The sequence below is a fragment of the Lucilia cuprina genome, chromosome 5 (assembly GCF_022045245.1).
Source record: "Lucilia cuprina isolate Lc7/37 chromosome 5, ASM2204524v1, whole genome shotgun sequence".
NCBI lineage: Eukaryota > Metazoa > Arthropoda > Insecta > Diptera > Calliphoridae > Lucilia > Lucilia cuprina.
Genome location: NC_060953.1, coordinates 13,636,934 through 13,655,491, shown reverse-complemented (window position 1 = coordinate 13,655,491; position 18,558 = coordinate 13,636,934). Strand labels below are relative to the sequence as shown.

The 18,558-nt window shown below is 30.3% G+C and overlaps 1 protein-coding gene across 1 annotated transcript in view; it reads right to left on the bottom strand.

Moving 5' to 3' along the window:
• Window positions 1-4,802: 4,802 nt before the first annotated feature.
• The window catches only part of LOC111679430, a 74,656-nt gene continuing 60,900 nt past the window's right edge, over window positions 4,803-18,558 (bottom strand). Inside the window, exon 2 of the mRNA XM_023441009.2 lies at window positions 4,803-6,593. Coding sequence (XP_023296777.2) covers window positions 5,290-6,593 — 1,304 coding nt within the window. The 3' untranslated portion in view covers window positions 4,803-5,289. The remainder of the gene's footprint in view (window positions 6,594-18,558) is intronic.

The window sequence follows — 18,558 nt, the reverse complement described above, 5'->3', positions numbered from 1 at the left end:
CAAAAAATAAAAATTTTATAAAAGTAAAAATTGTAAAAATATACTCATGGTGTAGGGTATCATATGGTCGGCCATGCCCGACTATACTTTCCTACTTGTTTAAATATAGCAATATTTTATTTAATTTTCATATTTTTTTTCCTACAATAAACTGAAAGAAGTTAAATTGTTCAAAATTGTCATTAATTTTAAAATAGTAGTAGAAAAGATACCTTTTTAGAAAAAACTACTTTTTTCCATGTAAATATCACAGCCTAACTATGACCTGGTTCACACTAGGAAACTTTTTTTTGGAAACTTTTGATTTTTGTGTGTGAGAGAAAGAGAAAGAAATATCAACCTTTCTTTCTCTTCCACACAAAAATCAAAAGTTTCCCAAAAAAGTTTCCTAGTGTGAACCAGGTGTATGTTAATTGTAACAATTTTGAACCAAAAATTTCATAAATATATCATATTTTTTTTTAATAATAGTAGAAGATATTTTTGAAGTTTTCATTTATTGTAAAAAGTAGTAGAAATGGTACTTTTTTCAAAAAAAGTACTTTTGTTATATTTTAATATATTTACATAAGACTGAGCGAAATTAAAGTTTTTTGCAGGTTTTAGTTAAGAAAAAGTATGTTGTACATTTTCAAAAAAGTAGTAGAAAGTATTTTTTTTGGAGTAATGTAAATATTGCACAAAATATTACATTTTGTCTAAATAACATATCATTAAAGTAGTAGAAGATATTTTTGAAAAGTTTTCAGTAATTGTAAAAAGTAGTATAAAAGATACTTTTTCAAAAAAAGTACTTTTATTATATTTTAATATATTTGCACAAAACTAAAAAAAATAAAAGTTTCTTGATGATTTAAATACTTTCTACTACTTTTTTTGAAATAATGCACAATATATAATATTTTGTATTAATTTCATTACATTGAAGTAATAGAAGATACATATTTTTAAAAAGTTTTCATTAATTGTAAAAAGTAGTAGGTACTTTTTAAAAAAAAGTATTTTTGTTTTAATTTCATATATTTACATAAGATTGAGCAAAATTAAAGTTTCCTGTAGATTTAAGCTAGGAAAAAGTAGTAGAAATGATACTTGTAACAAAAAAAGTAGTAGAAAAAAGTACTTTTGCAGAATTTTAACATTGAAGAAGTAAAAGATATATTTAGAAACTTTTCATTATTTGTAAAAAGTAGTAGAAAAGGTACTTTTTTTCAAAAAAAAGTACTTTTGTTATATTTTAATATATTTGCACAAAACTGAGCAAAATTTGATATTCTTGTAAACTTAAATTAAGAAAAAGTCGGAGAAATGATACTTGTAAAAAAGTAGTAGAAATAGTACTTTTTACTAAATAGTACTTTGTTTACATTAACAGGGTCTTAGGGAGTTTTCTCTTTAAGCTGTTACGGTTTAAGTTTAAAAATTTTAAAATTTCCTTTTAACAAAGAGATTTGCTCATTATTTTAATGGTAATTTTATGCCGCCTTAAAGTATGCTTTAAATAAAACACTTTTATATTAAGATATAGTTTATAAATCATAAAATTTTGTTTATTTACTAAAAATTTTTCGTTGCTTAATATAACTTAAAAAACTAAAATAATAATTATGGATTTTATAACTAAAATTATTTCATATTTAAAAAAACAGAAAAAAAATGTTTTGTTGTTTTCTTTTTTCTATAGAAAATAATTTTATAAAGGTTTAACAAAGTGTTTATAAGACTAAAATAATTAAAATATGGTTTAAAATAAATCGTAAGTTCGTTTTAAAACTAAACAAATAAAAGCAATAAAATAAAAAATTTTAAACATTTTTAAAATTTCCAAAAAAAAAATAAATGTTTATTTAAAGTTAGTAATACAGTATAATTGTATAAAAGTAGGTATAATAATTATATGTTTTAAATAATTTTATGAAGACTTCATATGTTTTATTTAAACAAAAAAACGAACTAAGTACTCGTTAGAAAAAACAGAAATTGTATTTGGTTTCATACAAAATTTTGTTCTTCGTTTGTTCTAAGTAAATGATTTTAACAAGATTTACAGGAATCGTTCGTTTTAATTTTCTTTCTAAAATTACCCACTTAATAATATATATCACATAAATAATAGTTAAATATTTTAAGTTAATAATTTGTTGTTGTATTTATATTTGGATTTTTTTTATTATTTTTCTGTTAAATATTTAACCCCGAATTTATAAAGTTATTAATCGTTTAATTTAGGTTTATTACACACATTTTTCATACAAAATTTCTACAATAAACCATTAATAACTTTATAAAGCATTTAACTACCTTATTCTTAACAAGTTTTATAGAACAAATTTTATATGAAAAACTGTTTTATAAACCTTTGATAAATTTTTATGAATAAGACCCTAAGAATATGGGGCTTAAATTTTATGAGATAAAAGTTGTTTTGATAATATGCATTAAAAAATATCGTATAACTTTGTATGATTTGTTTAAAGAAAGAAAACTAAATGATTTCTTAAAGAACAACTCTAAAAGTATAAGTAATCGGTTATTTTGCAGCAAGTAACCATTATATTTTCATAAATATTTGCTTAAATTTGTATAGCAACATTATAATCATTATCTAGATGATGATTTAAAATGTCTCATATAAAATTAAGATTATTAAGTATTTGATAAAAGTAACCGGTTACTTTTAGTAAATTTTGTGAAAGTTAAACTATTGCTTTACTCTATACAACCATTCTCATATTTTAGTAAAATAATTACAATTTTTCAGTTATTTTTTTATACCCTGCACCTTTATGAGAAGGGTATATAAAAGTTTGTCATTCCGTTTGTAATTTCTATAATATAATTTTCCGACCCTATATATTCTGGATCCTTATAGATAGCGGAGTCGACTTAGACATGTCTGTCTGTCGTCCGTCTGGTTGTCTGTATGTTTGTTGAAATCAGTTTTTAGATATCGGCGAAATCCGAATCTTCAATAATTCTGTTAAACATGTTTTCGGGAAGATTGCTATTTAAAATCAGCAAAATCACTCCATAAATAACGGAGATATGAGCAAAAATCCGAGTTAACCTCTGAAAATTTCATCAAAAAACTGTGACTTTTTATTAATGCACAAACAGAAATTGCAAAAAAAACAAAAACAAAATACATAATCATACGGTAAATTTTGTTATTGTACTCTGTTTATAAAAACCAAGGCAGAGCGAGTGCAGCAGAGCAAGTGTGGCAAAGCGAGAGCAGCGCTAGTGTGTTGTTATTGGCTAGAAACATGAAACTTTTAGGTACTTCATGGGTAAATGAAGGAAACTTTTTGGTACTTCTTCATTTTTCAAAAGGTACTTTTTGAATATTTTATAAATTGAATCTAGAAATATGAATTTAAGTTTGTGGAGTCTGAATTAGGTGAGAACCCATAAAAGGGAACTTTTTGGTACTTTTTCGTTTTTCAAAAGGTACTTTTTAAATATTTTATTATATTGAACATAGGAACATGAAATTAAGTATATAGATTCGGAATTAGATGAGAATCCAAAAAAGGAAACTTTTTGGTGCTTTTTCGTTTTCAAAAGGTATTTTTTGAGTTTTTCTATAATAATGAAATTAAAAACATGAAATTAAGTATGTAGAGTCCGGATTAGTTTTTTGTTCTACAAAAAGTACTTTTTGAATTTTCTATAATATTGAACCTAGAAACATGAATGTGTGAGAACTCATAAAATGGAATTTTTTGGTACTTTTTCGATATCCAGAAGGTAGTTTTTGAATATTCTATAATATTGAACCTAGGAACATAAAATTAAGTATGTAGATTCAGAATTAGGTGAAAACACATAAAATGGAACTTTTTGGTCTTTTTTCGTTTTTTCAAAAGGTACTTTTTTGAATTTTCTTTAATAATGAACTTAGAAACATGAAATTAAGTATGTAGAGTCCGGAGTAGACTAGAACACGTCAAAGACTATTTTTTAGTACTTTTTAGTTCTACAAAAAGTACTTTTTTCAAATTTCTATAATATTGAATCTAGAAATATGAAATTAAGTATGTTCAGCACGAAGTAAGTGATTTGAAAGAAGAGTTTTTGATACCGACTTTTTTTTAACACATCATGGTGAAGGGTATATAAGATTTGGTACAGCCGAATATAGAACTCTTACTTGTTTTTTTCTTACAAAGTAAAAGAATTTAATTTAAAAACATTAACTATTTTTCATATAATTCTATTAAGTAACCGGTTAATTTTTGTTAATTGGAAAAATTTTTTTAAAATGTTTTAGGTTTTAGGTAAAATTATCGAAATTTAAAAGATTTAGAATGTTTTTTCTTTAAATAGCCAGGTTTTTTTTTACAAGTTACCGATTTCTTTTTACAAGTAACCGTAATTTGAAAAAGTAACCGTTTAAACTTACTTTTTATGAACTTCAAACATAACACTAAAGAAATTAAGAATAACTAAAGTTACTACCTGCTTTATGTTAAAGATTCCAAAGTAACCGGTTACTTTTTGTAAATTATGAAATTTTCTAAAATATAAATATATACTCATGGATTAAAATGTATTTCATTTTTGCACAAATAACCTTTTAACGAGTAACCGGTTATTTTCAAAAGTAACCATTTGTAGCAAATCAAATAATTAATCTTAGGTTAAGGACTAATTGTTAAGATCACAGTATGAGGGTTATATAGAACCTGTGAAATGTAAAACATAGCTTTTTTTATAGACCATTCCCGGTGAGTAACCGATTACTTTTTTAAGTTATTCTTGGGAAAGCATTTAGTTTTATTTTCTTTTTTACTTTTAGATCTATTATTACTGAGGTTTATAATTTTTTTTATTACTTATGATCTTTTTTGTTTCTTTGAAAATATAGTTTCGACAAAGATTTTAATGAATCTGGTGGGTTTTTTATGTATTTTTTTGTAATAAATTTATTTTAAAACTAATAAAAAATAAGAATTTAACTAAAATTTAGGAAAATATTGAATACTTTTTTGTAATATATATATTTTTTAAATTAAATCATAATTGAAGTGTTTTTTTCTTATCTTCTCTTTTTAAAATTGAAATTTTTTTCATTTAATAATTTTTTTTTCTTCATATAAGTATTTTGAGATCCTCAGCTAAGCAAAGTTGGGTCTAAATGTATATAAATGTATGTGTGTGTGAGTTTGTTAGAAATAACGGCAGATTCTAGAACTACACTATACACTTTAGTTTACTTAGACTAATTTGTTTTTATAGTATATTTCGTTTAGCTGCTGCTGCTGTGTTGCCCCACCCTAAAGGGGCTTAAACATAATCATTAGTTTTCTTAATGTTAGAGGTCATACGATTAAAATTATCATCGAAATTAGATACAGGTCTATAGGATCTTTGCTTGGCCTTGAGGTGAATATTCCAGGCAGCCAATATGACCACTATGACAGAAAGGCAACCAATAATGGTGTAAAGTAGATTGTTGTGTTGACTATAGCGCATAAGTTCGACTACTTGGGGATAGACCTGGTAGGTGGCGGGTACTTCTTGACGGTTACAGGGTTCGGGAGTGGTGCTACTAGAAGTGCTAGTGCTGGTCAGTTGTTCAGTTTTACAGGGTGTGTTAGTGACAGTGGCAGGGGTAGTGGCGGTAGAATGTGAAAGTTCCACTGGTTTTGAGGTAGTGGAGGTTGTTGTCTCCACCTTAGTAGGCTTAACTGTAGTTGTGGTACTAGTAGTTGGTGTTGGTGAGCTGATAGTAGTTGCTGCGGTAGTGCTAGTAGTAGAGCTTTCCATAGTAGTAGCTTTTGACAACTCATTAATTGGTTTTAACTCTATATCGGGTTCTTGCTCTTGATCTTCATTCTCATTATAGTCTTCATTATTATCATAATGATGATCCAATTCAATTTCATTATCATTATGTTCTTCTAAATCGCCATCTTCACCATATTCCTCTTCAGCAGTGGGCATAGCAAAACCATTAGGCCAACAAACTGGACAACATTTATCTTTCAATTGTACCTGACGATTTTTGGGACAATTTAAACCCTTACAGAAGGTAATCAAACAATTGGCCTCACCATTAACACACTCACAGTCAGAACAACCATCACGCCATCTCTGGCCATGCTCATAGAATGAATTCAAATTCTTCGAATGACACATGGCCGGTTTCTTTATACCCTCATCACAGATTTGATGACACATCTTATGGCCACCATAGCACTTGCAGCGTTGACAATTACTCAACCAATAGTTTTCGGTATTTTGAACTTCGGTGCAATTGGGTTCCATTTGACATTCGTATTTGCCACAGCAAAAACCAGGCATATCAATAGATTCGGGTAGTAGTTCTACCACCACTTCATTATCATCGTGACAATCGGGTATATGACAGAGATTACAAATACATTTTTTATTAAGGCAGCATTGTGAAAAGATTTCTTCGGTGATTTCCGTTATATTGTTGGAGTTATAAAGTAACTCCTCTTCATCGTCAACAGCTATTAAAGGTTCGGCTATAAGTTCACGAATACTGCTGTCAGCAGGGCATGATAACTCTGAGAGAGTAGGGCATTTGACATTGTCACAAAGATGTGGTATGGGAGAGGAATCTAAAAAGAAAAGATATTTGAAAGGAGAACATAAGTTTAATGGCTTTCAAAAGAACACACTTAAGTTTATAAATCCACAAGAAGTAAAGTTTTTGATAGAATATTGATTTAAGTGTAGACTTGTATCTAATATAAACTCTAAAGAACTTAAAAAACACATATCGCATATATCACGTTCTTTCTTAAATTTTAACATCTAGCCATGTCTGTGAACATCGGTCTATCTGTTGAAAGCATGGCAGAGTCCGTACGAAAAGAGCTGTAGGTTTTAAATTTTCCACATTTAGATTTTCAACCCAAAAATCTGTTACAACAATCAACTATTTTAAAAATATGAGTAAATCGAATAAATTCGGTAAAAATCAGATATATACTAGCAAAACTCGGTACATAACGGATCCTAACCTATATATATAAGGTATCATTCAGAAGAAAACGAGTGCAGTGATAAATCACGAGCTAGAACCTTCAAATTCTCAACAACTATTCCCTATAGCCCCCATACAAGTCCCCCACCAAAAATAAGCGACTATATCCGTCTAAACTCATCGATCCATAGTGGACCTTGACTACTATAAAAGACACTATTTAGTAAGTTAGTCAGTCAGTTAGTTAGTTAGTAATTTAGTTAGTTAGTTAGTTAGTTAGTTAGTTAGTTAGTTAGTTAGTTAGTTAGTTAGTCAGTTAGTTAGTTAGTAATTTAGTTAGTTAGTTAGTTAGATATTTAGTTAGTTAGTTAGTTAGATAGTTAGTAAGTAAGTAAGTAAGTAAGTAAGTAAGTAAGTAAGTAAGTAAGTAAGTAAGTAAGTAAGTAAGTAAGTAAGTAAGTAAGTAAGTAAGTAAGTAAGTAAGTAAGTAAGTAAGTAAGTAAGTAAGTAAGTAAGTAAGTAAGTAAGTAAGTAAGTAAGTAAGTAAGTAAGTAAGTAAGTAAGTAAGTAAGTAAGTAAGTAAGTAAGTAAGTAAGTAAGTAAGTAAGTAAGTAAGTAAGTAAGTAAGTAAGTAAGTAAGTAAGTAAGTAAGTATGTAAGTAAGTATGTAAGTAAGTAAGTAATAAGTAAGTAAGTAAGTAAGTAAGTAAGTAAGTAAGTAAGTAAGTAAGTAAGTAAGTAAGTAAGTAAGTAAGTAAGTAAGTAAGTAAGTAAGTAAGTTAGCTAGGTAATTAGTTAGTTAGTTAGTTAGTTAGTTAGTTAGAGAGTTAGTTAGTTAGTTAGTTAGTTGTCATCACTAGAACTTTTTTATTGCTTTGGTCATTAAATTCTTTAAAACCTTGAGGTATCATAAAAGACAAATTACTTCCTCTTTTTTATAGTTTAACACTTCAGATCATTAATGACATTTTTACATTTTTCTTTAAGTCTTTTAAAATTTTGTCCCTAATTAATAACAGAAAAAATCCACTTAAAAATTACTTAATATACAAACTTTGGAATAAAAACCCAAAAAAAAATCCTAATGACTTTCTTTAAAATTAAGCAGAAAAAAAGTCATAAAAAACCTCAGCGTCATAAAAAATCTCTTAGAAAAATTACCTCTTACATATTCCCCCCAAAAAAATTCTCCAACATTTATGCACCCACTTAAATGCATTCATTACATTATACAACCACTCAGTCTGTCATTTCGTCATACATTCATTCATTCTTTACATTTTACACAATCAGTCAGTCTACCGATTCCCTAACGTATGTGACACAATGACAATTTATTTGGCTAATAGAATTTTCATTACATCAACTTTTATGGGACACAATGTAATGCACAGCCAACTAGAATTTATTTTCCACAATTTTTTTCTTCGTACACTTAACGAAATGTATGCGTAATTATGTATTCTGTAATGTTGTTTTTAACTATTAGAAGAGTTTGTCTGATATTCTGTTGTTGGGGGTTTTTATTGTATTCTTAAATTGTTTTATTTTTAGTGTTTTCTCTTAACACTTGAATGATTTCAATATACTTGGGATTTCTTTGCATTATTTTTTCTTCTTATGACTCAAGTGCTTGTTCATAGATTGAAGTGGTAGAGTAGAGTGCAGTAAATGTGGACTGAAGTATGTCTTACTATTTTGGGCAGTAGTTATGTTTAATAGCAGCATGATTTTAAAGTGCGAAGATTTTGTAGCCATTGCAATACTGAGACAAGTGAGAGTAAAAAGGCCAATTGGGGTAAATAAAAGGGGCCTTTTAACACGATATTATCTTATCTGAAGTAGAACTGAACTAGAACTGAACTAGAACTGAACTAGAACTGAACTAGAACTGAACTAGAACTGAACTAGAACTGAACTAGAACTGAACTAGAACTGAACTAGAACTGAACTAGAACTGAACTAGAACTGAACTAGAACTGAACTAGAACTGAACTAGAACTGAACTAGAACTGAACTAGAACTGAACTAGAACTGAACTAGAACTGAACTAGAACTGAACCAGAACTGAACTAGAACTAGAACTGAAGTATATCCATTATCGTTCTATCCTAGGGCCCTGCAGTTTCCTTCTCCACTTAAGACGGACCAGTTAAGAATATAATTTTCAGCAAGTGTTGCTCTAATTTAAAAACACTTCGTTCAACAATAATAAGAAGGACCATTCCATTAAAATTTAGTTTTCAATGAATGCACACTCGCACTTCTATTGAAATTCAAACATTCCTACCTAAATACATATTCATTTATTCTCCAGTATTCAAAGCAACATACTTTATTGTTCGTTCAAGCATGAACAAAGTAATGCTCATTAGCATTTTATGATGTTCGACGAACATTTCAATGATAATGATGGCAAACGGACATTTTCAGAAACACATTTTTTGTTACAAACAAGTGTTCTTTAAATGTACATATTGGCATTGTTACTATTGGAAACTGGAGAGACATACAGGCGCTATTTGGGTAATTTCATTAGAATTTGAAAAAAAGAAAATAAATAGAAGAAATAGCAATAAAGGCAAGAGAAGGGTTTGAGACTAACAGTAGAAAGCAGCTGAACATAGTACGATCCAAAACACTTAAGATATCTGGAAGAAATGTTTGCAACTTATTCATTCATTCGCTTATTTATTCAATCAACCATCAGTCCGTTAGGCTGTCAGTCAGTTTGTCAATCAATTTGTCTACGAAAATTTAAGGCAAAAGCGATTGTGCGAAAATGAAATTAATACATTTTATTACAATTTGTTGTTTATGATGATGACGAAATCGGTGTCTGCCTGACTGCTGATGATTACGATAATGCTGAATATGATAGTGGCTAGCAAGATTTGTATTTGATGTTGTTGAAGTAAAGGGGGTCTTTATATGTGAAATGGTTTTTTAGAGTTTTGGATTTACAACCAAATTACAAACAAACTAAATAACAACTAACGAACTTACTAACTAACGAACTAACTAATAGTAGTAGGTTCTATCTACTGACCAGAAAAACACCTGCTTCTCAAGAACCTTGAACTGAACTAGAACTGAACTAGAACTGAACTAGAACTGAACTAGAACTGAACTAGAACTGAACTAGAACTGAACTAGAACTGAACTAGAACTGAACTAGAACTGAACTAGAACTGAACTAGAACTGAACTAGAACTGAACTAGAACTGAACTAGAACTGAACTAGAACTGAACTAGAAGTGAACTTGAACTGAACTAGAACTGAACTAGAACTGAACTAGAACTGAACTAGAACTGTACTAGAACTAAACTAGAACTGAACTAGAACTGAACTAGAACTGAACTAGAACTGAACTAGAACTTAACTAGAACTGAACTAGAACTGAACTAGAACTGAACTAGAACTTAACTAGAACTGAACTAGAACTGAATTAGAACTGAACTGAACTAGGAGAGAACTAGAACTGAACTAAAACAGACTAAATACATAACTAACTACCTAAGACTGACTAATTAAATAACAGAGGTTCAAAATACTGACCAGAAAACCACCTGCTTCTCATACACCCTGTGTTCTTTAGTGTATTCATTTCACTGTTATGAGGCGCACAGAAACTTATCAAATGCTTTTTGCTTGATTGAATTGTGAGTACTGGAAATCATTGAAGTGGACAAGTATATAGCATTGATGTATCATATACAATGTATATTTATATTTCCTAAAATGTTTAAGTGATTACAAATATGAACACGGTGTTTGGTGGCACTGCAGCTAGAACTGCAGCATTTTAACCCATCAGTAAGGTTGTTTCTATGAGTGGAGAGTAGCAGTCTAAAAGATTACAATTAGAGTAGGTTACTGGCAAAATAACGCAGAAAGCTTTCTGACCTGAGCTCGCTATATTGCTCTTCACAACAACTATAGTGTAGAGCAACACGAAGTCGTTTCAGTATATGTAGTCAATTTTGCCAAATTCCTATGAAATTAAGAATTGTCATATTTTTCGTTGAAAATGCTTTCACGGGTGTTAATTTCAATGCGTTCAAAAATAAAGATTAAATGTATTGTGTGATGACACTACATCTGATTGTACTAAAGATTCGTAGTATTTCCTACTCGTGGAGGTAAAATACAATATGGATACTGCCTACAGCAACATAGTATCCATTATGTATTTTTTAGAAATGTAATTCAAACTGCATGAACAAAAGTTTTAAGCAGCATGGACATAACTGTACACTGAGAATAATTCATGTCTAATATTTTTACACAAAAACATATAAAAATGTTTTTCGTATTTTAAAATTAGAAAAGAATTTGATCTACGCAAAACTTATTCAAGTCAAATTTAATACCGATATGTCTTTTAGTGATTTTCGGAAGTGGGCCTTATATTAGAGCTATAACTTGTAACTCTTCGTGTTATTATTACATGTGTAAAATTTTGTGTTGCTACTACTTTATATTAGGGCTATGGGAAATTTTTGATTAATTGGTTATGATTGTTGAAAACATACATGAACTTCTTAAGAATTACGAAAAGACATTATTTGCTCGTGGTAGTCTGAAAACTTTACTCAAAACTTTTTACATTGTGAACCGATTTTGCTAATTTTCAATTTCCGATGAATTTGGTTGATATCCTTTGCCTTCTTTCAACCTGTGTGTGTTTTACATAGACAGACAGACAGACAGACGGATAGATGGACATATCTAAATCGATACAGATTTTAGCAAGCACCCAGCATCCAACTAATGGCCGTGGAAGGTTAATAAGCTTCGGACTGAATAGTCTGTAGACCAAATCATTGAGAAATCTGTAGGCTTATCTGAATAAATGGCTATTGACTAGTCCAGTACTAGAGTACTGATTTATAGACTTTTGTACATGTACACTTGATTGAAGGGGGCGAAAGAAAAGCGCCTCTGAGAAGACATAATGGCTGTCAGTCGCAAAGTACATGTACATGAGGTTTCATCATGCATTTTGTAGAATTTGCAATAGTCTCTTCACATTGTTACCAGGAATGTGCTAAGTCCACAGTGTCCAGTATAAAATCCCGTTAGAAATCTTAGGTCATCTTTTTGAGTGATAGTAACTTTTGTGATTTACCTTTTGTTAGCAATATGAAGCTTTTTGCCTGCCTGAATCCTGATATTGACTCCCAGTGGCAAAGAAATTCAGATTCATCATACGAATCGCATTTTTCCCTAATATATCCCTTGGAGGTACCAACGAATAGTATCTTCAATGTCAAATATATGTTTGCCAGGCAGTCTGCTCTTTCATTGCCAGAATGTCCTTAATGGCCAGGTATCCAACACTGTATGAGTTTATTTTTGTTTACCCAGTTCTTTAAGAGATGTCCAACAGTCAAGAACGACACCCGACCTGATTTCATATGATAGTAAATCCTTAAGGGCCTCCTGACTATTCGATAACACAAATATCTTTAACTATCGTAGATTTCTTTTAAAACATTCTCTTATGCAAATGATAATTGCATGCAATTTGCACGATGGCCTTTTGGAAATTTGGGCCATAGATTACTACCTCAGTATTGCCATTTATCTCTTTGGAAGCATATGTAAACCATACTTATTCACCATGTTCCTGTCATCAATTTATGTTTTTCATATGTTCCTTTTGTGATATACGAAACTCAAAGGCTCTGTGTAGTGTCAATACTGTTGAACTACAATCCGGAATCGATATATATGGATCAGTCATGAATGTATTTATAATATTCGTGTGTCCCACCAAGTTACTTGCATTTAAACTGAGTGAAGATTTGCGCGCCTCATCCTTTATGAGGATGTGAACCAAGAGCATATGCGGCACAACTTCTCATGGCCCCTATTATTGAGATACAAATCGGCTAATCGATTCTATGGACTAGTCTAAACAAGAATATGAACTTTAAACTCCCTAGTAAATTCCCCGCGGGGGCATGTTACTTTGGTGAAGCCTCCACCTTGGTGTTATTGCAATTGCGGGGAATAAAGGGGTTTTTGCAATACCTCTAGCCTGGCCGGGAATAAAAAATGTTTACAGTCTACTGTCTGGCATAGTCCTTGCATAGATTGAAAGAGGTCAAACTAGAACACTGCATAGTGTGTTACTACGAGTGGCCAGTTACCTGCAGGACTATGTCCTGCGGCTGGTCAGTTGGTTGGTGTTCCTTCGGGATGCACGTAGTTTAAACCCAAATTCGCTGGGAGAGAATGTTGGTTTAAGGACTGATATATCCTGCGAGAGAATGTTGGTTTAAGGACTGATATATCCTATACCTAATGGCTTGTATAATTCTCTCTTCGAACAGGTCTGTGTACAAAGCGGAATATGCTGGATACCTGAACCCGATCGATTTTGGGATGCTGATTACGTTATGGGACACCGACATATGCTGGGGCATTTCAGGTCAGTATTCAATTATTGCCTGTCATCCCATAGATTGATCTTTATGATCATAAGAATGGAACTGATGCGATGGACTGTGTGAACGATTGAGAAAGTCCCCATATATTAGAGATTAGTACTAATTTAGTATGCCTTCTTCATTTCGGGGAAGTTCCTCGGTGCTGTTGCCATCTCAACGGGATATATTGATACATGCTACGCGACTATTTGTCATGGCAATTATTTAAATTATTGACTTTGGAATTCATACTTCCTTTGCCACATTATCGGTTCATAAAAGAGGGATACTGATCCATTTGTTGGGTATTTCGGACTACCAGATACGTCTCTAGGTACTATTGCCGAATTAAGAGAGGCCATACCATTTGCATGGTTGTAAACGAAAGTAAAGTTTTATATCTCGGAAGTTAAGCAACGGGGCAGCAATGGTCAGAGATTAGATAGCTCGAGTACTTCATCAAAATGCTTGTACATGCACCGGCCCAATTCATGTACAAAAATTGCCACTTGAGTTCTTCATTGAAGGATTCAGGAGGCGATGGTAGACCGTTATTCAAGTCTACCCAGTAGATTAAAAAGACCACCGTGGGGTAGGGCATCACGCCAGGTACTCACGTTAAGCTCTTCGAGATTCACTAGTAAATGGTCGTTTTTTCAGATAGTCCTTTATCTACAAATGTTAATTTCTTAACAAAATCTTTTACAAGCTTAACAAACGTTTAACAATATTTAAATTTATTTACTTAAAATAAGTGGTATTTCTATCTAATTTTAACAGCTTAAAACAAAGTTCTCAAAAAGTCTTTAAATCTATTTTATATGTTTTTTTTAATATAAATATTTCTTCTTATTATACGTTTCTTTAACTCCCATTTCAGTATAAGTAGTTGTTTAAAAGTCTTATTTTTCTTACTATGAACTCATTAAAATTTATCGTTATTTTAGCATGAATTTAAACTATAACGAGTTTAATATTATTACCCTACTTAAAAAATTGTTCTATTTTTTTTTTTCGTTTATATTATTTTTATTATATATTTTTTTGTTCTTATTTCTTTTCTAAGCCATAATAACAATTACCAGGAAAGGAAGAACAACAACAACAACAACAAAATGCTGCTTTTATTATTTTCTTAAACAAAAATTGTACAAATGTAACGACGAAAAGAAGGAAAGAGGAAACAAGTTGGAGTAAAAAAAATTAATAAAAAAAACAAAATTCAATGAAACGATTTGGGCCAAGTCAAGTCAAGCCAAGAAGACTGTTAGCGTAACAAGCAACATTTACTCGATTAAAAAGAAAAAATAAACCATCAAGAGTTTATTACAATGGACCATTTTCTAGAACACACCAGGGGAGTTATAAGACCATTTAAATACAATATCTTTGTTGGCGTTTTGTTTTTTTTTTTATTTTTTGTTTTATTTTAATGCATTTTATTATAACCATTTGAAATATTTAACTGTGTTCTATAAATATAATTTTTTTAACTGGCAGCAAAAATGCATTTTAAAACTTTCTAAGTATATGGGGCGGTGTAGAATAGTTCAATGCTGCACAGCAAGTGACTAAATTCAATTTATGGTAAATGCAATATGATTTGCCTAGAGGTCATGTAAAGAAATCAAATAGCAAACAAACGAATAAATAAAATAAAACAAGTAAGAAGTTATTGTAGGGCGATGCCGACCGTATGATACCCTACACCTGCATACGAAAAAAATGTGATTTAGTATGATTACAAGGTTTACAAGCCCGAATCGGGGGTTCAGTTGTATGGGGGCCAGGTGAATTAATGGACCGATCTTAACCATTTTAAATAGGCTTCGCCTTGGGGCTATAGAATATCATGTACTAAATTTCATTACCATGTACCATAATTTCATTATCTTCAAAATTTCATTATCTTCAAAATTGCGACCTGTAGTTTGATTATAATTATAAGGACAGACAGACAGACAGACAGACAGACAGACAGACAGACAGACAGACAGACGGACGGACGGACAAACATAAGCACAAACCCAATATACCCTCCCTACTAAAGTGCTGTAGGGTATAATGAACTAGAAAAAATAACATTGAGAAAAACTTTTTCCCAAAAAAAGTATTTTACAAAGTATTGTAACAGCTGTGTCAGTTTTGAATACTTTGTTCATGCTTTATCCTACAAAACCAAAAGAGTTCTTGAAATTTTTGTAAATTTTTTGGAAAAAATTTTTATTTTCTCTAATCTTAAATTAAGTTTAAATAAATAGCCTGTAGGAAATTAACTAGTAATGGATTTTGTTAACAATATTGTTTTTGAAAAACAGTTCGGATTTAGAGCAAAGAAATTTACTAGTGTAAAGCCGGCTTTACATGATCACTTAAGTAAAATGATCTGTCAAGAGAACGGATGGGATCGTCTAAAGGCAATAAGTAATGAAACCATTACACATTGAGATAGAATACGGATGGAAAATTTCGCAGCGTATGGCTCTCTTCAGATATTTTTAAATGATTCAAAAACAAGCAGATCGCATGAAACAGCTGTTTCGATCTTACTTTTTTATTATTTAATACCAATCGTGTAAACACGAAAAATATACGGATGGAATTTCATTTTACTTTTTCATTAGACTTGTCGTACGTAAAGTGTGATCGTGTGAAGTGCCCTTAAGGATTTTTCAATTTACTATACTATGAATTAGTTTATTGATAAATCTATAACTTGACTATTGACAAGTCTATAGTCTAGTCAACTAACAAGTCAATTGATTAGTTTATCGACTAGTATATTGGCTAGTCTACTGATTAAAGTATTGACTAGCTTATGGACTAGTTCTATGAACTATAGACTATTATATTAAACATTGATTAGTCTATTGAATAGATCATTGACTATTCTATGCGCTAGTCCATTGACTAGTCTACTGACAAGTCTGATGGCTTGTCCATAGTTTGGTCTATTGTCTAATATATTGACTAGTATATGGATTAGTCTATTAATCAGTACTGAGACTTGCCAATCGACCAGTTAGTTAACCAATTTGTTGACTTTTATATGGATTAGACTATATGTGGACTAGTTCATTGATTAGTGCATTGTCTAGTTTATCGACTAGTTTATTAATAGTCTAAGTAGTATATGGACTAGTATATTCATTAGCTTATGAGCTGGTCTTTTCTATTCTAGTCGGTCTACTAGTAATTAGTCTATTGACTACTCTATCGTATAGTCCCTTTAATAGTTGGTTGGTTATTCTACTGATTAGTCTTTAGAGTACTCTATTAACTAATATTTTGCCTAGTCTATTAACTAGTCTTTTGACTACTCTATTAACTAATCTTTAGACTAGTCTATTAACTAGTCTTTTGCCTAGTATATTGGCTTGTCTACTGTTTATTCTATTGACTAGTATATGGATAATTCTATTAACAATCCTATTGACTAATCTATTGACCAATGTATTGACTAGTTTTTAGCTTAGTTTCTTAACTATGTACTAGTTAATCTATTTATTTGTTAATTGACTATTATATTGACGTATCCATAAACTTTACTCTTGTCTTGTATATGGCCTAGTCTATTGAATAGTCTTTTCACTTGTCTATGGACTAGTTTTTAGTAGTCTATGATCTAGTTTGTTGACCAGTCCATTGATCAATCCATTGATTAGCATATTGTCTACTTCTAATGGTTAGTCTATTGACTAGTCTATAAACTAGCTTATTGTCTAGTCTTTTAATTACTAGACCGATAAGTCAGTTGACAACAATGCTTCTTAGGGAAAGAATGTTCAAAGTGTTGCTAAATACATGGAACAAATGTTCATTTATCTGCGGAATGGCTGTCTATTCTCAGGGAATAGATTTTCATTGAGATTCTACTTCACTCTTCCAAATAAGTACTTCTCTTTGTAGTCGAAACAATAGCCATCAGCTATGAGTTAAGTTGAGAAAAACCTTCAGAAGTTTAGCAAATTTCCATAAGGGCGTTTAAATCTATGACTGTTTTTGGAGTTATAGCTAAAAACTCTTCCTGTTCAAATCTTGGCATCATGTGGATATCATAGACAAAACATGAGAAATTTTTAACTTTTGTTCTTATTTTCCTACAATTTCCAATTGGTTCACCCAATATTTCTGTAAACAAATTCAACTGTTTCATTTTTATTTTATTTGGAAAATTCTTGTGGTTTCTTTGTAAGAAAATAAAGTTTTGTTTGTAGTAATTAATTAAATTATTTTGGGGAAATATACAGAGCCCAACATTTATAGCTATTTTTTTGGGTTTTCTTATGGTCATAATTTTTTTATTTTTATTTTTTTTAGCTTTCTTTAAGATCATAAAGTATTTGTTGGGAGAAATGTGAATTTTACAAATATTAACATTTGCTAATGATTGTGGTTTTTAAATGACCAAAAAACACTTAAGGAAGTAATTAAGAAATTTTAAATGTTTTTCATAAAAAATTTGATGAAAGAATTAAAAAAAGTTCTTAAGGGAATTTAAATCTTTAAAGTATAGTCTACTACAAAAAGTTTAGTAAATTTTGTACAATTTTCTAAAGAATTTCAGATCAATATGATCCGAACATTTTTTATGAAAATCGGAACAAATCATAACAGTAATTAGGAATAATGAAAAATTTGAAATTTTAAATTATACAAACGTTTTAGATTGTTTTCAAAAGTCTACTAAAGAAAAGGTTCGGATTCATCTAAATCATCTTCATCTATAGAACAGTATTTTCTTTTTTTAATTTCTTTGCTTTAAAACATTTCATTTTGCTTTACATACATTTTCATTTGCCCCATTTTACGTTATTGGTGTTCTTTTATGCCTCGCAGTCCTGTCAATAATGACACTCTATTCATATTGCTAATCATCATTATGAAACACTCATGAAAATTGAAGTGAGTAAGAGTGATGAATGTTTTGACTGACTGTGTGAAGACATTATTTTTGCCTCTGGTGATGGTGTTGGTTTGATGGCTAAAGCTTGTTACAGTTTGATATTTAGAGAGTAATTTCTCTTAACGCGTTTTTGGCCACTTAAGCCACACCATAAAAGATTTTTCGGGGGAATTTGTGTTACAAACTTAAGCACTTTAGATATTTGTAGAACATACTTAGAGGACATTCATAAACAGAGTAATAAAATAGAATT